At 39.0% G+C, this 22,245-nt stretch overlaps 1 protein-coding gene across 1 annotated transcript in view; it reads right to left on the reverse strand.

Annotated features, from left to right (window-relative positions):
- Positions 1-21,736, reverse strand: part of ACYP2 (acylphosphatase 2) — a 169,753-nt gene extending 148,017 nt beyond the window's left edge. Inside the window, exons 1-3 of the mRNA XM_004436644.3 lie at positions 21,444-21,736; positions 6,830-6,846; positions 3,581-3,690 (exon numbers count right to left, since the gene is read on the reverse strand). Of these exons, the coding sequence (XP_004436701.1) occupies positions 3,581-3,690; positions 6,830-6,846; positions 21,444-21,585 (269 nt within the window). The 5' untranslated portion in view covers positions 21,586-21,736. The remainder of the gene's footprint in view (positions 1-3,580; positions 3,691-6,829; positions 6,847-21,443) is intronic.
- Positions 21,737-22,245: the final 509 nt, after the last annotated feature.

Raw genomic sequence — 22,245 nt, forward strand, 5'->3', positions numbered from 1 at the left:
AAAAGGATATTAGGTAAAAAGTGAGAAAATCTGAATAAAATATGGACTTTAATTTAATGCATCAATATTGATTCATTAATTGTAACATATGTACTATCTTCACAACTTTTCTGTTAATCTAAAACTGTTCTACAAAATAAAGTTTATTTTAAAAAGCATAATTTGTAAGGTAATCAGAGAAGTTTTTTTAAAAAAAACAAATATAATTCCAATTAATAGATAAAAATATCTTAAAGTTTAGAGGGAAAATAAATGCCCAAGAAAGCAAATAAATGAATGAAGAAAAATAATGAAAGGAAATATACTATATAGCCACTATAATTAAATCAATATGGAATATTGTATAGGAATCCAGAAATAAAATCTAGTTTATATGAGATTTTAATATGTGACAAAAATGTATTTCAATTCAGTGGGAAAAGAGTGATTATTTAATAAATGATGCTGGCACAACTGGCTATGCATCTCGTAGAAAATAGTCCCCAATCTCATATTATAAATAAAAAACAATTCCAGATGGAGTAATTGCTTAATGTAATAAATAAAGCATCAAACATTAGAAGGAAACCAAGGAAACAACACAATCTTTCATAACCAGAAAGAAAAGATAACCATATTTGAATTTATGAAAATTAAAAACAATTTATGTTGCAAAAGCTACCATAAACAAAATTAATAGGCAAATGATAGATTTGGGAAAATACTCACAAAAGAGATAACAGATAATGAGTTAGCAATCATCACCAGTAAGCAAAGAGCTCTTAAAAGCTGGCTAGAGACAGCAATCCAATGGCAAAACGGTAAAGGATGTGAAAAGGGAGTTCACGAGAACAAATCTACATAGTCACAAGCATGAAGATGCTCAAACTAGTAATTAGAGAAATGCAAATTACAGTAAAAAATAATATGACACTCTACACCCAATCAGATAAAAGAAAAGTTAGAGAGCAGTAAGACCAATTGCCGATGGGATGAAGAGCAAAAAAATGTAAATTGTTAACCGCTGTTTTGAAAAGCAGTCTGACAAATATTTTTAAAGATTTATTTATTTATTTTCCCCCCAAAGCCCCGGTAGATAGTTGTATGTCATAGTTGCACAGCCTTCTAGTTGCCGTATGTGGGACGCAGCCTCAGCGTGGCCGGAGAAGCGGTGCGTCGGTGTGCGCCCGGGATCCGAACCCGGGCCGCCAGCATCAGAGAGCACGCACTTAACCGCTAAGCCACAGGGCCGGCCCATGACAAATATTTTTAAATGAAAAATACACAGACACTCCAACCAACAAATCACACTCCTGGGAATCTCCCCCATAAAAATAAAGTCACCAATGAAATGTTTATGATAGCATTGCTCTTATTGAAAAAAAAAAAAAACAAGAAACAATATGAGTTCCCAGCAATAACGTAATAAATAATGGTACATCTATATTGTAGAATATTAAGCAGCCATTAAAAAGAATGAATTAGAGGGGCTGGCCCCATGGTGTAGTGGTTAAGTGCTTGCGCTCTGCTGCTGGCGGCCCGGGGTTCGGATCTCGGGCGCGCACTGATGCACCGCTTGTCAGGCCATGCTGTGGCGGCGTCCCATATAAAGTAGAGGAAGATGGGCACGGATGTTAGCCCAGGGCCAGTCTTCCTCAGCAAAAAGAGGAAGATTGGCCTGGATGTTAGCTCAGAGCTGATCTTCCTCACAAAAAAAAAAAAGAGAGAGAAAAAAAAAAGAATGAATTAGAGCTATACCATTTGACTTGGAGGGATTTTCCTGGATGTATTTTTGAATGATAACAGTGAGATGCAGAGAAGTGCATACACCATGATCCCATATTTAAAAAGCAAGTGTTGATGGCCACCCAAAAATGTATGTGCACCCCAGGGTGTGTATATGAGAAGATGAACGTGGAAACAAACGCGGAAGAAAACACACAGGTTGCTAACATAGATTATTGGTGGTGTGTGGGGGAGGAGGGGTGTGCAGTCATTGGAAAGCAAAAATGGACAGAACGTATGATATGATTACATTGATTTTGAGGAAATTAATTAAAAACCTGCTACAACATGGATTAGGATATAACACGATTGGCATGAGCATCCATCCTCCACATAGTCTCCATTCTCAAACCACCTCATAGACATTTGGCATTTTCTCATCCATTGAACTATTGTTTTTGTACAGCATAAGCCTCACAACCTTTTCTTTTGTGCATTTTGTGACAATCCTACTGAAAAATATTGTTTTCCATTAACTGTTACCCCACATTTTATGAAATGTTTTCCATTAACTATTACCCCCAAATTTATGAAATTTTCAAGTGGGGTGTGGTTTTACACACAAAGACAGGTATCTACCTATACATAAAGAAATCAGAAAAAACAGAAAGTTAGTAGTTATATATTTACTGACGTTGAACGTCCATAAAACAAAAAACCTAGTTACAGAAAAATATGCATAAAGTATTCTATTTCAGTAAAAACAAGCAAATCCCTAATTATAAATGTACGCTTGAGTATTTTATTGATGTTTTAATAGTTTATAACATTGTGAAATTTTGGGTTGTGCATTTTTGTTTGTCCATCACCACATGCTTGAGTATTTTTAAGTGAAAGAGAAAGCTTTGGAAAGTACTCATAAGGCCAATGGCACAGGTTACATAAAGGGGAGGGAAGTTGAGAGGGAGGCATAAGAACAAAGCTTGGTTTTACCAGCTTTGTTCTTATGCCTCCCTGCATTTTATTACTTCACTTACTACAAAAGGCAAAAAAGTATTGCCTATTAAATCAGAAAACATTAAGTAAGGAGAATAAAGATAAACTGTAAAGCATAAAATAAAATAAATTAGCTATAATTAATCCTGCCTACCTCACAGGATCTGTTATGAAAATTAAATGAGATAATCCATGTAAAGTGTTTAGCATACTGCCTAACATGTTGCAAATGCTCAATAAATGTTAGCTATTTTTTTATTAAAAAAAAAAAAAGACTAGAGAGCAGTGGAAATACTGAAGCTGAAAAGATAAGGTCTTTGAAAAGCACATTGTCTACAGAGGGCACATTTTCCCATACTACTGAATCTGGTCTCCTTTGGACTGCAAGGACTCAGGTTATGGTAACCACACAGCCCATTAAACACACTTTCATTGACAGTAAAAATAAAATTACCAATAGATAAATAACATACTAAACAACGAAAAGGAGATGGCAATCTTTTTGCCTTGAGGACTCCTTTAAGAACTCTAAGAACCATCCTAAGGCACTGCGCTTCTGTCACGACCACTTCAGATGAGAAATATTTGCGCCCTGGATGTTGCCCCCATGTTAGAGGAGACTTAACACAACATATTTCATACAGATTTGAGAGTGATGCTGTTGCTCTTTTTGAGGGCCTGCCCAAGTGGGAAATCCATTCCTAAATGTAGAAATCCCACTCTCAACTCGGAGAACTTCTTTGCTGGTCTGCCTAAAGCATGTTTGCTGAGTTATAATACATAAACTAAATTTGGTTCATCAATACGATTCTTATTGTCCAATGAAACATTAAAATAAGTTCATAAATTGTGTCAGTGTGTTCTTAGTCTTATTACTTACATGGAATTGACTTTCTCTTCGGGGCCTTGCACTTGGCCTGTCACAGTGCCTTTGCTGGTATTCTTCACCCAGCCAACCACTCCTATTTTCCTAGCTTCATCTTCCGTGTACTGGTTTCAGGAGAAAACAAGAGAGACAATGTCCAGCATCAAAAGTCTGAATTCATAACATATTTTATTTTAACACTCAAAAACTGCTAAACTGATAACAACTTTTTTTCTAAAAAATACTCTATGCCAAAAACTGTGCAGCTGACCTATGGTTAATACCTTTGTTTACAAGAACCTTCACTTCAATGGTATTTTTTGTTAAATTCCAGTTTTACAGTAAAGACAAGCACTTTATGAGAAAATAAAATGATAGTGGGAATTACTTCAGAAACAGTTTCCATGATGTGTTTTGGGATCCATAAAATTCAGCAGCATTGTCCCCATGTCTGCTAACACTAAATTACATTGTTAATCTGTGTTGCAAATGATGATCACTCCAAGATTCTCAATCACTGAAGAAAGATATCCAGTTATGATCAATATAAAGTATTTGATTAAAAGATTCTGATGTTTTCTTTTGGCTCTGGACTTGCCACATGTTATATAATCGTCTTCAAGTACATTTATTTCTCCTATTATCCTTAATAGATTTTTAAAATTCCTTTTCCTGGAACTTGAAATCAACAATCCAAAGAAGCTTATGCACCCCTATGTTCATTGCAGCATTATTCACTATAGCCAAGAAGTGGAAGCAACCCAAGTGTCCAACGACAGATGACTGGATAAAGAAGATGTGGTATATATATACAATGGAATACTACTCAGCCATAAAAAAAGACAAAATCATCCCATTTGCAACAATATAGATGGACCTGGAGGGTATTATGTTAAGTGAAATAAGCCAGACAGAGAAAGACAAACACCGCATGATTTCACTCATATGTGGAATATAAACTAACACACAGACAGAGAGAACAGTTTGGTGGTTACGGGGGGAAGGAAGCTGGGGGGGTGGGCACAAGGGGTGAAGGGACACATTTATATGGTGACTGACAAATAATACTGTAAAACTGGAATCTCACAATCTTATAACTATTACGACATCAATAAAAAAACATAAAACATAAAAATAAATAAATAAAAATTTAAAAAATAAATTCCTTTTCCTGGTTCCAAATTCAGTTATGCTACTGACAAGTGAAAAACTAGCAACATTTGATTTTGAATTATTTCAACTATATCATACTAAAATTCTTGTGGATCCAGTCTACTAGGACTTTTTAAAAACAAGCTCTTCTCCTGTTTGGAGGCCACAGTGACCAAGATCTCAACTCTGCACGGCCTCAATAAAAATGAAGCAACACAAACTGAGATAGTTACAACTAGGAGTGATGTAGGAGCTGCTTCTGAAAATAAGTCAAGCTCTCACAGGTAATAATGAAAAAGGAGACAATGTGAACTGTAGGGGATGGAACTATCTCAAAATGCGGAGACTTGACTGGTGGGAACACGTTAAAACTCCCAGAGGTCAAGAATAGAGACCTAATCTAGTGACTGCCAGCCCACATAATAGGTGAAAATACATGCCACATTTAGCTTTTAGGAAAGGAATATGTTAAAAAATAAAAATTTGAAAGGCAACAAGGAATTTCAACTTCTAAAACCCTGGGAATCACTTCCCTATGCAACATGAGCATTTTTCATTTTGCAATTCGAGATATATTCCCTTGCCTGGAAGGTTTCTTCCATCCAGAACAAGTGGAGATCTCATACTTTTATATTCAATATGCCTAATCAAATGTTTAATTCAATCACCCCAAGATAAGTACTTTTGAAATTCATAGAAAACATTAACTAAAAACTAGGAAGGCTGTAAAGTTTTTAATAGACTACTTTTTTTCACGATATGAAGTTATTACTATATTATTGACTATATTCCCTATGCAGTACATTACATCCCCATGACTTATTTATTTTTTAACTGGAAGTTTCTACCTCTTAATCCCCTTCACCTATTTCACCTATCCCCAACCCCTCCCCCTCTAGTAATCACCAGTTTGTTTTCTGTATCTATGAGTCTGTTTCTGTTTTGTTTTGTTTGTTCATTTGTTTTGGTTTTTAGATTCTACATATAAATGAAATCATATGGTATTTGTCTTTCTCTGTCTGACTTATTTCACTTAGCATAATACCCTCTAGGTCCATCCATGTTGTCACAAATGGCAAGATTTTTTTTTTTTTTTTTTTTTTTTTTTAAAGATTTTATTTATTTTATTTTTTCCCCCCAAAGCCACAGTGGATAGTTGTATGTCATAGCTGCACATCCTTCTAGTTGCTGTATGTGGGACTCGGCCTCAGGATGAACGGAGAAGTGGTGCCTCGATGCGCACCCGGGATCCGAACCCGGGCCACCAGCATCGCAGCGCGCGCACTTAACCACCAAGCCACAGGGCCGGCCCACAAATGGCAAGATTTCATTCTTTTTTATGGCTAAGTAATATTCCTGTGTGTGTGTGTGTGTGTGTGTGTGTGTGTGTGTGTGTACCACATCTTCTTTATCCATTCATCTATCGATGGACACTTAGGTTGCTTCCAAATCTTGGCTATTACAAATAATGCTGCAACGAACATAGGGGTGCATGTATCTCTTTGAATTAGCGTTTTCATTTTCTTCAGATAAATACCCAGAATTGGAAATTCTGGATCATATGGTAGTTCTATTTTTAATGTTTTTAGGAACCTCCATACTCTTTTCCATAGTGTCTGCACCAACTTACATTCCCACCAATAGTGTATGAGGGTTCCCTTTCGTCCACATCCCCGCCAACACTCTTTATTTTTGTCTTTTTGATAATAGCCATTCTGACAGGTGTGAGGTGGCATCTCATTGTGGTTTTGATTTGCATTTCCCTAGTAATTAGTGATGTTGAGCATCTTTGCATGTGCCTGTTGGCCATCTTCATGTCTTCTTTGGAAAAATGTCTATTCACGTCTTCTGCCCATTTTTTAATCAGCTTGTTTGTTTTTTTGATATTAAGTTGTATAAGTCCTTTATATATTTTGAATATTAACTACTTTTTAAAGATGGCTTTAATAAAAATCTTAACCAGTAATTTTGAAGAAATACAAATATTTCTCCATTTGCTGTCAAGGACGGGAATAAACAACAGACTAGCACTAAGTAGAAAAGAGCTCTATCTCTGTGAATAGAAGTAACAGCGGGAAAAAATAAATGAACAAACAGACTGTATTGACTTACCATTCTGAAGCAGACACCTGTATAAAAGAAAGATAAAAAGAAATGTCAGTTTGTCTACCTTTAAAAAAATTATATATTTCCTAACTTAACTTTCATATATTTTATTAAATACCAAGTCAGTGAAATGAACAAACTTTTAATATCTGAATGTATTCAAAAGTGTTCTTAAGAGAAAAGGAAGATTATTTTTGGAGAAAAATAATAATATCCTAAAACTAAAGTATAACAAAACACCAAACTGCATATTCATTCTACTTTAAAATGTTAAATAAAACAAAATACTTATTACAAGGACAATTAAGTATATTTGGCATAAAATTTATCTATCCTTGGCTTTTAGAATTTCTTCTCTAAATTTGTTAGTGCCTTGGAGTTGATTCCGACTCCCAGCACCCTGTGTACTGCAAAGCAGAACCCTGCTCAGTCTTTTTGCATCATCCTCTTACTTCCAGTGCCATATCAGACAACACTCCACTGGGATTTATAGGGTTTTCAAGGCCAATTTTTTCAGAAGTGGGTGGCCAGGTCCTTCTTCCCAGTCTGTGTAGTCCGGAAGCTCCACTGAAACCTGTCCACCTTGGGTGACCCTGCTGGTATTTGAAATACTGGTGGCATAGCTTTCAGCATCACAGCAACATATAGCCACCAGAGTATGACAACTGCCAGACAGGGGGTGTGGTTCCCTGACCGGAAAACAAAGCCAAGCCGCTGCAGTGAAAGTGCCAAATCTTACCCCTAGACCACTACTTCTTTAAATACAAGGACTAAATTCAAGTTTAAATGTCATAAAACATTTCCGTTTTTATTTTAACTCCACATTCTGGAAAAGCCAAAACTACAGGAACAGGAAACTGATCAGTGGTTGCCAAAGGCTGGGAGTTGGAAGAGGAGTGTTGCAAAGGGGCACGAGGGAATTTCTAGGGTGATGGGACTGGACTGCTCTAAATTTTGATTATGGTGGTGGTTACGTGACCATATGCATTTGCCAAAACTGATTGAACTGTACACTAAAGTGGGTGAACATTACTGAATTTAAATTATACCTCAATTGAAAAAAAATTAGAGAAAAATATACTGGGAAATCACAGGGGATAAATCAAACCAATTTCCAGGGAGGTCAAAAGATATTGCTTCTAGATACAGCATTTGAGCCTGGTTAAGAAGATACAGAAGGGATCAGTGGCCTAGGTAATTTTAAGGAATTTTGTAAGTGGATTTATAATACTAAGGGGTATCATTTGTTCCCTGATGATAATGTATTGTAGTGCCAAATGAAAATGAAGAAAAAGAGTGGTAAAGCAATAAACATAGGATAATATCACAAATGGAATTTTAGTCGGACTATAAAAATATTTTAAGAGATACATATAAAATGTGGAGTAATGCTGAGTGGAATCAGAAAGAGGAATCTCTTTCTGAATCTGAAGGGGAATCAGAAAGGCAATCTGTTATACAGATGGAGGGAAAGACATTAGCTAGTAGATACAAAAGGAATTAGCAGAAAATTCAAGGCAAACTTCCGGTCAACCAGGCCTTGCAGAAGAGAGAAAACAGGAGAGAAAAGAGGCAGAACTATGGAAAAGTATGCAGTCATTTTATCCCGAGAGTGAGAGGGTCCCAGAAGACACTGACCAGGTGGAGTTGAAGGTTTCAGTCAAGCCTGTACTGTGCTTATTCCGCTCTGAGTTCTTCAACAGTGAACAGCCCCCGTGATGTTAGCATTATGAAAAGAAAGCACATGCAACTGAAGTAAACAGAAATCAGAAACATACGGTCCAGCTCTTTCCTATTCAGAGCGGTCCAAGAACCAGCAGCACCAGCATCACCCGAGAGTTTTTTGGAAAATCAAATCCTCGGCCCCTCCCCAGGCCTACAGAAACAGAAACTCTGCAGGTGGAGTCCAGGAATCTGGTTTTACCATGCTCTCCAGGTGGTTCTTATGGCCACTAAAGCTTAAAACCAACAGTTGGGTCCACTTAAAGGAAGGTCTAGGAAAGATTTGAAAAGGATTTAAATTTCAGGTCAAGAAGTGCATCACAAAGAGGAAAATCCAAATCTCGCAGGGTACTGCGGATCTGATGCATTTCCCACTGACGCTGTTCAAGTTCAAGTTGGCAATAAATCATGTACTTGCATGTCAATGCTGCCTCATCTATTTTACAAGTCAGCAGCATTACATGAAAGAAACTGTGGACAATGAAAAAGCAAAAGCCCCTTCTCCTGTGCCCTAATTGGACCTGGAGTTGGAGCAGCGCAGGCAGCCTGTCCCTTAGATTGCTCCCTCCACCCTTACTACTCACGGCCAGAAATAAGGGAGCTGCCCAGAGAGCGGGGGTTGACAACATGCACCCCAGTGAAGAGCAACGTCCCTTCAACATTTATGAATCCCAGGCAGCCCTTCCAGCATCTATTGATGACAAAAAGGCTTTCTGCTTAAGGTGATGGGGTGTGAGGAATTCTTAAAAGAGGTATCCAACACAGATATTCCACATGTTGCAGAGTTAGATATTCCACGTGTTGCAGAGTTAGATATTCCACATGTTGCAGAGTTAGATATTCCACGTGTTGCAGAGTTAGATATTCCACGTGTTGCAGAGTTAAGGAAGTCATCTACTCCAGTCTACTGATGAAATATTCTTTTCACACAGACATAGGCTAAGAATTAGGCAACTCAGATAGATCTAATAAGCACACAATTAAACATTCCGATTATTCACTTAACAAATATTTATTAATTCTCTAAGTGCAAAGAATGGGATGAGTAAATAAGACAGTCCTTGCCATCTAGGAGCTTACAGCCTAGTGGGGAAGACAAACAAGTAAACTGGCAATTAAAACACAGAACAATTATGGGTTGCAAAATGCATAAACCAGGATGCACACGGGAGTTCACAGGACAGACAAATGACCCAGTCTTGGGTAATTTTAGGGCAGGCTTGTTGACAAATGGGTTTTAGAGTTGAGACTTCAGTGACGAGCAAAAACGAGTATGATGAGAGTGGACTATCATCACAGCTGGAAGAGCATGTGCAAAGGCCCAAAGTCAAGACTATGGCATATTTGGATACCACACATAGTTAAATATTTAAAGCCATGTCATTGCACTCATTTTACAAATTATTTCTAGCCTCAAACTTCATTTAAGACTTACTAAAAAATAGTTTAATTCTGTTCCAACTGTTTCTAGAAAAATGGGTAATAATGTTTTTACACCCTAGTCGAAGTTATCATAATCGCTCAACTAATCTACTACAATAGCCCCCTTAACTAGTCTCCTTGCTTCTAGTTATGCCATCCTACAGTTTATTCTCCAGAAAGCAGCCAAGGTAGTTTTCTTTCCTTAAATAAAATCAAATCACTTCCTTCCCTAGCTTAAAACCCTCTAGTGGCTTAAAACCACATTACACTCTGAATAAAATGTATCTTGGTTATCAGGGCTTCCAGGCCCCTTTCTAATGCTTGTACCTCATATTTTAGGACTACCCTCTTTGCTCACTCCATTCCGGCCAAATTGGCCTCCTTTGTGTTCCTCAACATGCCAAGCACATTCCTGCCTCATGGCCTTTGCATTTACTATTCCCTCTGCCTGAAATGCTCTTCTCTCCCCTGATCTTCTCATGGCTGTCTCCTTCTCATTATTCATTCCCTGCACCAAAGTCATCTCCTTAGAGAAATATTCCCCGACCAATTTATCTCAAACAGCAATGCACCACCATATGTTTCCTGGATATGTATAGTACTGATTACCATATGATATAATTATGTATTTATTTGTTTACTTAAAAATTTCCTGTCTTCACTGTAAATTCTATTAGGGCAGAATTTTTTCTGTCTTGCTCACCACTGTGTCTCCAGCATCTAGAACTGAGCTTGGCACATAGTTGTTGAATAAATAAATGAAAGAAAAACCAGCTGATAAATATTTAAGTAAAATGTTTTATTGTCCTGTAATAATGCACTATATTAACATTGCAAATATACATACAACCATATTGATTAGAATTAGTTTAATTTTAAAGTGATGATGATAAATGTACTGCATTCAAAGCTGGAAAGAATTGTAAGAATTTTGTGTTTATTCTAGCAAAACTTTACCTAAATATCACATAAACACTTTGTGTGTATGTGTGAGAAACATTAGCCCTGAGCTAATATCTCTTGCCAATCCTCCTCTTTTTGCTGAGGAAGATGGGCCCTGGGCTAACATCCGTGCCCTCTACTTTATATGTGGGACGCCTGCCACAGCATGGCTTGATAAGCAATGGATAGGTCCGGGCTCAGGATCTGAACCTGCGAACACCGGGCCACTGAAGCAGAGCATGCAAACTTAACCACTACACCATCAGGGCGGCCCCAACACTTTTGAGTATATATATGTATTATGTATTTCATACTATATACTATAAAAGGTAGCAAGAAGTCACTAGAAAATGCCTAAGTTGACAAAGCAAAATATACTAATGTAAGCATGTTATTTATAGATAAAGACATAACCATATGAACTGAAAAAAGAAATGGTTAAATTGGTTGTCTTACAGAATTTATAGGATTTGGGACAGGAGATGGGAGCAGGATATGGTGGCTGCATTTGTAACTATGAATGGTAAGGGCACACACACATTTATTAACAAATCTTAAAACAGTAGAGCTAAAGGATTGTCATTTAAGTTTAAGAGACATGATTTTACTCTAAGTTCATTCTGCTTGACAAACTAGGTAGATAATACAAGTGTTACCCATTACTTTAGACAGTGATAGTTGGAAAAAAAAATAAGACTGAGATAAAGGTTGCCTTGGTTGTAAATCTAATGTTTGGAGGCTGAGACCATGGAGATCCAAGTCTTCCTGTAATGTGTCCTTTTGTGTCACTACTTGGGAAAGAATACCAAATAAAATAATTATGTTGTTAAATTTATTTAATATATGGAAATCTGTGGCAGACACTGCTAGTTGCCTACATAAAATCCATTTTTCCCTTCTTCCTTTCTAACAGAACTCTGATTTTACTTGGGGCAACAACATGAGGAGTGGCCCGCGAGATGTAAGCCAAGTCTTTGTTTGACGTTTTCAAGAAAGCTCTTTGACAGGGCCGACTCAGCCAGGGGTTTCGCCCTTGCACCCTCCCTCTTCCTGACTGTAGAGTGAATATAATGACCGCAGCTACAGCAGCCATCTTGAAACCATGAGTGAAAGGCCAAGGAAGTCATGGAGGCCTTGGCTGTGACTTCCCGGAGGGACGGGGGGAGTGGGGAACAGGGAATGACTGCTAAAGGGAACTGTGGGGGAAGGGGTGCTTGTTGGGGTGATGGAAATCTTCTGGAGTTATAGGCGTACCTCATTTTATTGCACTTCACTTTATTGCATTTTTTATACAAACGAAGGTTTGTGGCAATCCTGCATTGAGGAAGTCTATCGGGGCCATTTTTCCCACAATATTTGCTCACTTCAAGTCTCTTTGTCACATTTTGGTAATTCTCACAATATTTCAAACTTTTTCATTATTATTATATTTGTTATGGTGATCTGTGATCAGTGATCTCTGATATTACTATTGTAATCGTTTTGCGGCGCCACAAACAGCACCCGTATAAGACAGCAAACAATCAATAAATGTGTGTGTTCTGACTACTCCACCAACCAGCAGTTCTCCTGTCTCTCTCCCTCTCCTCACGCCTCCCCATTCCCTGAGACACAACAATATTGAAATTAGGCCAATTAATAACCCTACAACGGCCTCTAAGTGTCCAAGTGAAGGAAGAGTCACACATCTCTCCCTTTAAATCAAAAGCTAGAAATGATTAAGCTTAGTGAGGAAGGCATGTCAAAATCCAAGATAGGCTGAAAGCTAGGCCTCTTGTGCCATACAGCTGTAAATGCAAAGGAGAAATTCTTCAAGGAAATTAAAAGTTTTACTCCAGTGAACACACAAATGATAAGAAAACAAAACAGCCTTATTGCTGATATGGAGAAAGTTTTAATGGTCTGGATAGAAGAACAAACCAGCCACAACATTCCCTTAAGCCAAAACCTAATCTAGAACAAGGCCCTAACTCTCTTTAATTCTATGAAGGCTGAGAGAGGTAAAGAAGCAAGAGAAGGAAAATTTCAATCTAGCAGAGGTTGGTTCATGAGGTTTAAGGAAAGATGCCATCTCCACAACATAAACGTGCAAGGGGAAGCAGCAAGTGCTGATATAGAAGCTGCAGCAAGTTATCCAGAAGATCTAGCTAGGATAATTAATGAAGGTGGCTACACTAAACAACAGATTTACAATGTAGACAAAACAGCCTTATATTGGAAGAAGATGCCATCTAGGACTTTCATAGCCAGAGAGGAGAAGTCAATGCCTGGCTTCAAAGCTTCAAAGGACAAGCTGACTCTCTTGTTAGGGCTAATGCAGCGGGTAACTTTAAGTTGAAGCCAATGCTCATTTAAAATTCTGAAAATCCTAGGGCCCTTAAGAATGATGCTAAATCTACTTTGCCCGTGCTCTATAAAAGGAACAACAAACCTGGATGTCAGCATATCTGTTTGCAACATGGTTTACTGAATATTTTAAGCCCACCGTTGAGACCTACTGCATACAATAAAAGATTCCTTTCAAAATATTACTGCTCATTGACAATGTACCTGGTCACCCAAGAGCTCTGATGGAGATGTACAACGAGATGAATGTTGTTTTCATGCCTGCTAACACAACACCCATTCTGCAGCCCAATAACCAAGGAGTAATTTTGACTTTTAAGTCTTATTATTTAAGAAATACATTTCATAAGGCGATAGCTGCCATAGATCGTGATTTCTCTCATCAGTCTGGACAATGCCAATTGAAAATCTTCTGGAAAGGATTCACCACTCTAGATACCATTAAGAACATTTGTGATTCACAGGAAGAGGTCAAAATATCAAGCTTAACAGGAATTTGGAAGAAGTTGATACCAACCGTCACGGGTGACTTTAAGGGGTTCAAGACTTCAGTGGAGGAAGTAACTGCAGATGTGGTGGAAATAGCAAGAGAAGTAGAATTAGAAGTGGAGCCTGAAGATGTGACTGAATTGCTGCAGTCGCACAATAAAACTTAAGGGATGAGGAGTTGCTTCTTATGGATGAGAAAAGAAAGTGGTTTGCTGAGATAGAATCTACTCGTGGTGAAGATGCTGTGAAGACTGTTGAAATGACAACAAAAGATTTAGAATATGACATAAACTTAGTTGATAAAGCAGCAGCAGGGTTTGAGAGCATTGACTCCAGTTTGGGAAGAAGTTCTACTGTGGGTAAAAAGCTATCAAACAGCATCACACGCTACAGGGAAATCGTTCATGAAAGAAAGAGTCTATCGATGCGGCAAACTTCATTGTTCTCTTATTTTAAGAAATTGCCACAGCCACCCCAGCCTTCAGCAACCACCACCCAGCCATCAACAGTCAGCAGCCATCAACATCAAAGCAAGATCCTCCACCAGCAAAAAGATTATGACTCACTGAAAGCTCAAATGATGGTTAGCATTTTTTAGCAATAAAGTATTTTTTAATTATGGTAGGTACATTGTTTTTTCAGACATCATGCTATTGCACACTTAATAGACTACAGTATAGTGTAAACAACTTTTATATGCACTGGGAAACCAAAAAATTCGTGTGACTCGCTTTATCGTGATATTCACTTTATTGCGGTGGTCTGGAACCAAACCCCACAATATCTCCAAGGTATGCCTGTAGATAGCGGTGATGGTTGCAAAACATTGTGAATATACTAAAAACCACTGTATACTTGGCATGTTTTGAATGCTTTAAAAGGGTAAATTTAATGTTATGTTAATCATATCACAATTTTTTAAATGTCACCAAAAGAATGGAAAGCAGAAAACAGAACTGTGATGTAGTTCTTCCTCCCTCTCCCTGTAGAATAAGGGCAGTCATTCTCCAATTTTGCTCACCATACAAGCTCCCTGACTTTTCACCACTCCACACCAGAAAACCCTACAGTGACGAGCATCTTGAAGTACTGCAACCAGAACTAAACAGTTGAGCTCCCCCTAGATTGTACAACTCATTTCTGGAGAAGAAAGTTTCTTCACCCTCGTGACAGTTCCCTTCAGTGAGGAGGAATATCCATTAGTGTGACACTCCTGGCCACCCTCTACTCTGTCCCTGACTCCCCCTCAGGGACATGCAGTGACTTATCTAACAGGTAAGTTTGGAAGGAGAAACATGCATAGCCCAGGTGGTTCCTCTTCTTCCTTCTCCTGGGAGCGAGTTACCGACAGGGATCATACCTTCTGCCCTGCCCATCAGGGAAGCCTGCCCCAGTGCAGCCCTGCCTGTGCCTGGGTGGGTATGTTTAATTCTGCAGTACAGATTATTATAAAGTCCACTTACTTGAAGATATACACCACATCCCCAAAACTCTGCTTTATTCTTTGTCTTACTTGCCAATAACTCACATAATGAAGAAGGGTGTTATTTATTGGGCCCCTCAACCAAAACCCTTATTTTAAAGCCTTAGAAGGAATGTGCATCAAGAGGTGTCAGGACCACCAGCCCATTAATTTTGTGAAGCAGTGAACCATGCAGGCATTAACCACGGAAAGCTCCATAATCCACTTGGGATTTTCTCAGAATCTTTCTGAGTTCTGATCCCTAGTTTGAAGCACACAGTGCAACAGAGGGAGGTCCACACAGAAAGAAAAGGCAAACATGGAGACATTTTCTGCAGTTTATCAGCACTGGCTGGAACAGAGCCCTCCTGGGACAGGGCTTGTGTTGGAGAAGATGCTCCTGGGGGCTTTCATGGCCTCCCCGCACTGCTTCCATCTCGCTTGCTAAAGAGAAGGGAAGCTGATATGACACACGTGGGTTTTTTACAGACACACTGCTCTGGAAACTGGGACAGACATCAGTGCCTTCAGTTATGAGAGACTCAAGCACAATATGCTTCTCAGTCAAGGTTCAATCAGCTGCAACTGTACCTCACTTTGTGGAAAGATGTGTCAGTGAGAAACTCTGAGGGGAATATTTGCAAAGCAAATCATACTTTAAATCCACAAAGAAACATTGATATTTAAAGAAACCATATGATGAATTTTAAATGTCATCCTTTCATGCAAAATCACATTTTCATATTATAATGTACCCCTTCATCTTGAATGCAGGAAGTCACACAGTCACTACCTTACAAAGCAGCCCTTAATGATTTCAAACATCTTTAATTGTTAGAAAGGCTTTATTTATATAAAATAAAATTCTGCCTCACTTTAACCTTCCACCATCAGTCCAGGGTCTGTCCCCTGGAGCCACACACCATGGCATCTTTCAAAGAGTCAAAACAGTCATCACACCACTGTTTCTTCTTCAAGCCAACTATCCCCAGGCACTTCAATTTAATTCAAGACACTTATGAAGTCCCCACCAGAAGCATAGCCTGGAAAGGATATAAAAACAAGCTACCAGCTTGACCTTCAAAATACTATCCTTATTGTCTATTGAGAGACAGATACGTGTACACAAATCACTGCAGTTGAAAGCAGAATGGATTAAAGAGAAGTAAAAACATGTGGAACAGAACTGTAAATGAGGGCCGGCCCCGTGGCTTAGCGGTTAAGTGCGTGCACTCCGATGCTGGCGGCCCGGGTTCGGATCCCAGGCGCGCACTGATGCTCCGCTTCTCTGGCCATGCTGAGGCCACGTCCCACGTACAGCAACTAGAAGGATGTGCAACTATGACATACAACTATCTACTGGGGCTTTGGGGGAAAAATAAATAAATAAAATTATAAAAAAAAAAAAAAAGAACTGTAAATGAAATGCTATAGGAACAAAGATGAGAGAGGGAATTAGAGTTAACCATACTTATGTTTCTTGACTTCAACATACTAAAAATTTCAACCTCTAAAATACAGCTTTTCCATTTACCTATCTACGTAAGGAAAAACATGTACACCTAAATCATGTGGTGTCTGACAAAGCTATTTAATAGTTCAGCCCAATTTTCATTTTAAGCAATCTTAAAGAAAATTGCTATTTATTTCTGTAGTCCAATAAGCTATTCCTATTCTAAATCTGAGTTAATACTGTCAAAACAAACTTGAATTTCTAAAGCACAGGTAAACCAACAGATTGCCACAATCCATTTCTACGAGTGTCGTTAGCATTCACCTGAGAGCTGGTAAAGCATCAAAGCACCTATACACAGCTTAGTCAATTTCCCTTTCAAATTTTCAGATTATATTATTCTAGATGTAACTGTAATTAAACATTTATAGAAACATTATAAGCATGTCATATTTACAAACACTCGTAAAACACAGAAGGTCGGTCCCCTGCTCCCCTATCCTTCATCCCAAAGCCCCCAGTGCAACAGAGGTTGGGGGGATAAAACATGGAGCTTCCTGAGATGCGGAGATAAAAAAGTAGAAGATGGAAAGCGAAGGGAGAAAAAGAGAAAGTTAACAGTGGAGAAACGTGACAAGCACTATCTCAGCCAGGTTATTAAGGCCAACATCAACAGTGGTAAGTCACATTGACAGTATGTACCCTTGATATGGTAGGATGAGAACAGCACTTTACTCTGTGGTCTTCCTCCAACCCGTAACCCCAGTCTTATCATGACAAAAATATCAGACAAATCCCAACTCTACATTCTACAAAGTACCTAACCTCAAAGTACTCCTCAAAACTGCCAAGGTCATGGAAAACAAGGCAAGTCTGAGAAACTGTCACAGCATAAAGGAGCCTAAGGGGACACGATAACTAAACATAATGTGATATCCTGGATGAATCATGGAAGAGAAAAAAGACTTTAGGTAAAAACTAAGGAAATTTGAATAAAGTATAGACTTTCATTAATAATAACGTATCAACATTGGCTCACCAGTTGTGACAAATGTACCATACTTACGTAAGATGTTAAAAGGGGAAACTAGATGTGGGGTGTACAGGAACTCTCTATAGTACCTTTCCAACTTTTCTATAAATCTACAACTATTCTAAAACAAAAAATGTATTTTAAAAAAAATTACACCAAAAGAAACAGCAATGGAAAGTAGCAGCAGCCTAAGGCCCTATATGGAGACTTTACAGATGAGTCTGAGACGTTAATCCACTACTTGTAATATTACTTCTATAAATGTATTTTCCTGAATTTCAAATAACCAATTTATAAACTAATTCTTGGAATATAATCTGTTTGTAAATTAGGGTGTGTGTTTTGAGAACAGGGTAGGGTATATTTGACCCCTAGAACATTTTGACTGCCATTTTGTCACCAAGTATGTTTTAAATTCAAATATTCTAAATAGAAGTATAACAACATACCTTGTTTTTGGTTGGAAAATATTTTCTGTCATAAACTCCATTAAGCCAATTTAACTCATTGATCAATTTTCCATCAGGACAGGACAGTTAAATCATTTTTCATTTTTTCTACCTTCATTTTTATGTCATTGAAACTATTTTCTTTGGGAATATTTTCCATTTAAATATTTCAATGACAATTTTATTTATCAATCTATATTTTGTCCATATTAAATGTTCTTAATTATAGCTTCTTCCATTGTAAATTTACTTTTCTAGCCATTATTTCTAACAAGCCAGTATTCACTAAGATTTTACTATTCCATACTTTTAAATTAAAAGTGAATTTTACAACGTTCCCTTAATTATTGCCCATTTTATATTAAAATTAAATTTTTTATTTTTTATTATTTATTGTCAATTTCTACATAAACATTATGTAGAATTTATGACTCGGATAAAAGGCTAATGGTTTCTATTTATTCCTTAGGTAACCCACAAGAAAACTGAGAGCAGTTTTGTGAGACACAGACTGATATACAGAAATAGTGACAGTGCCATCAAGCAACAGAGAGAGAGGGTCAGAGTCTGTAGTTTTTGAGTGTGCTGACTGCTTACTGACCAGGTCAAACTTCCTTGGAGCCAAAAGGACCACAAAAAATCCTCAGGGTCATCTGGAATGGTCCAAATGGCCGGGTCCAAATGTCCTGCATCAGTGTACACGTGTTTGGTGCTTTGATCAGGAGGAAGGCAAAATAAAGGCGGTAAGGGTACTTAGAGGAGAATCAATAGGTTATAGTGATTTAGAGCACAGGCTCCAGTATCAGACTGTCAAGGTTCGAATCCCAGTGCCACCACTTAACTTACTGTGTAACCTGGGAAAGTTATTTCTCTATGCCTCAGTTTCTCCATCTGTTAAATGAGGAAAATGGCTGAGGTCACAAGGTTGAGGATTAAATGAGACAATGCACGTAAAATATTGAGTACAGAGCTTGGCACATCCTAAGTTCTCAGCAAACATCAGTGTATGTATGTGCAAATATGTGATTGTGAATTTGTCCCACATACTATGCCTTAATAAATCAATAGTATGCGTGTACTCTCTTCCATTGAACAAATTGCAAACTATAGGAGGTATTGTCCTAAAGCTGATTTTTTAAACCTCACGGTTTATGTATCATACATTTCTCTTTCCTATAATTGTACTGTTGCCCAAAATCCATCTTCATATACCATGTCACCTTCATATGCACAAAAATGTAATTATATAGTTAAAATCAATAGAAATACACTATAAATTAACAAAAAACATTGTATAAAGGAAAAGTACAGGTTTTACAGTTAGAGAGATGCAGGGTCAAACCCCATTTGTCGACTCGGGGCTTTTCCAAGTTACTGAACCTCTCTTGACCTTATTTTCTCATTGTTAAAATAGGAATAAGACATATATATCAAAAAATTGTGATGAGAAGTAAACAACAGTAAGATGTTCAGCACATGGAACACATTCAGTAAATGTCACACATGTGCATACACACACACACACGCACTCCTTAACTACTGCCATCTCTGTCCAGTAGACCAAATACTCTATTAGGTGATCTTTGCCATCATTTTCATTTTTTATGTAATGTGTTTCAATGACTTATTGTGGCAGTTTTCAATCCAGAGTACCATACCCCTGGGTGTACCCAAAAACTTTCTAAAGGGTACAAAGCCATGGATAATTTTAAGGGAATCAGTTTCCAGATCTTCAACTTCCACGTGTATTCTTTCCTAAAACCGACCTGTCTGAGAAGGCACCTGTGGTCTGCCGAGGTTCTCCTTTCCTACACCCCTTTTCACAATCACCCTTTGAAAGAAAGGCTCATCTCTTTACAAAACACATACTCTCACTCACCCTAAATCTTACCCTGGTACACTGCCCCAAAGTGTAAAAACCTCTAGAGTACCAAAATAAAACGATAATTCAACCCTTCCTTTAATCAATGTTCCATAAACACCCCCAGCTTTCTCCTTAAGAAATAAACTTCCAATACCAATTTACCTTTTAAATTTAATATTTATCATACTTTTAAATGTATTTATATTATTTTCATCAATTGTGTTCTAATAATAATCGCAATAGTAACTCAAGCCAGAAGAAAAAAATTAAGAGCTTTATAGTCAAAATAAATTAATAAAATATATGTATATGTGTATGTATATACACATACATACTATAAATACATATTGCAGAAAAGTTTGATAGGGTGATCAATAAAACTCTCAAGTACAACAACAGGATAAAATTCTGTGGGGAAGGAGAATGGAAATCAAATTCAAAAAGGAAAAAGCGGGCTGGCCCTGTGGCGCAAGCGGTTAACTGCACTCACACCGCTTTGAGGCCTGGGCTTCGCAGGTTCAGATCCAGGGCACGCACCGACGCACTGCTTGTCCAGCCATGCTGTGGCGGCGTCCCATATACAGTGGAGGAAGATGGGCATGGACGTTAGCCCAGCGCCAGTCTTCCTCAGCAAAAAAAGGAGAGGATTGGCACCGGATGTTAGCTCAGGGCTACTCCTCCTCACAAAAAAGTAAATTAAAAAAAAAGGAAAAGATATGAGGTAAAATTTCCCACTGTTAAAAGCTTTATTTTAAACGAATGATGGTAAATATTAAATTACTACCATATTTATATTCCATTGGATAAACTTCAGAGTGATTCAACATTTTAATTTAGAAATAAGAATAGTTACCATAAGCCAGACATTACGTCCTTTGGAACTATTTACATTTATGGCGAAACAAAAATTACATAAGGCAGTAATTCTTTTAAGTGCTACACAGGAAAAGAAAAAAGTATATAATCTCCGACAAAGTGAAGCCTCAAACATCATCTAGGTGTCCTTCGTGAAATTCAAGTCAAGCCCAGTAGTTTCAGCGGCATGTAACGGGGACCACTAGCTCAAGGGCCTCTCTTCTTTTCCTACCCAACTTCATTCTCTCTCTCTCTGTCAGCACCCAGCACCCCCTCAGCCCGCCGGCTCAGGTGCCCCGCGGTCCCTCCTTCCTCCCTCTCTCCTCCCTCTCCTCTCCCCTGTCCCCCCGCGTCCTCCGCTCTCCTCCCCTCGCCCCCTCCGCTCTCTTCCCCCGCCCGCTCCCCCAGCTCTCCGGCGCAGGCGCGCTTCGCCTCCTCCCCCCCGCGGCTGCTGTGTCATGGCCCAGCGGAAGTCCCGGCCGCGACGGGGAAGTGGCTTCCCAAGATGGGATGCTCTTCTCGCAGCTTTGTCCATTCCTCCCCCAACAGTTCTTTGATCGCGCACTGTAGAGGGGTGCCCTACCTTGCACTCTCCCGAACACCTCGTAGTCCACGGATTTGAGGGGCCTGGCGGTAGACATGGCGGCGGCGAGCCCTCTGCCGAGGAGCCGGAGCTGGGTTCGGGGCCCGGCGACTGCGGCGGCCGCGAGAGGGAGGGGGCACATGGAGCCGCTTGGCGCACCCCGCGCCTGTCACCGGCCCGGGACGCGAGCGCGCTGGGGTCACGCGTCGGAAGGCGGCAAATGAGATGGCGGGGCCTGGAGCGAGGGCAGCTCGGGACGCCTGGAGAGAAGAGGCCGCGCGGGCCCTGGCGCCCGGGGCCTCCTTTCCCTCCCCCTCCTCCTGGTGGAACCTGAGCGGCTTCCCGGGGAAGGATGCGCCGCTACGCGCTTCGTGCCATTTAATTAACCCTGGTGCACCTCTTTCCATGTTTGTAAATAAAAGCCGGATGCTGTGCCTGGATGTCAGTAGTTTGGTACCTCAAAATGATTGTTTTTCAAATGCAAGACCTGCCAGCTTGGTGGTTGAGGGTATTTGGTTAGCGAGTTAATTTTAATTAAATGTTTAGGCGACTGCCAAATCTATCTGGCGATTTTGAGCAAATTCTTAAGGTGATGTCTGCATCCTCTTCGTCTCTTCTATTGAGTCAGAAAGGCTTTGGGTCTGAATCCGTATTCTAAATGGATTGTGATATTTTCTGGGGCAAGAAACTTTAAAAATCTGACCCCTTTATGCTAGTGGAAACAAAACAGACCCCTTTATGCTAGTGGAAACAAAACAAATGGTCGTCATCTTGTCTGCTGCTCACTTACACAGCTTTCTAA

This window comes from Ceratotherium simum, chromosome 11 (genome assembly GCF_057802395.1).
Source record: "Ceratotherium simum simum isolate JZ-2026a chromosome 11, ASM5780239v1, whole genome shotgun sequence".
Taxonomy (NCBI): Eukaryota; Metazoa; Chordata; class Mammalia; order Perissodactyla; family Rhinocerotidae; genus Ceratotherium; species Ceratotherium simum.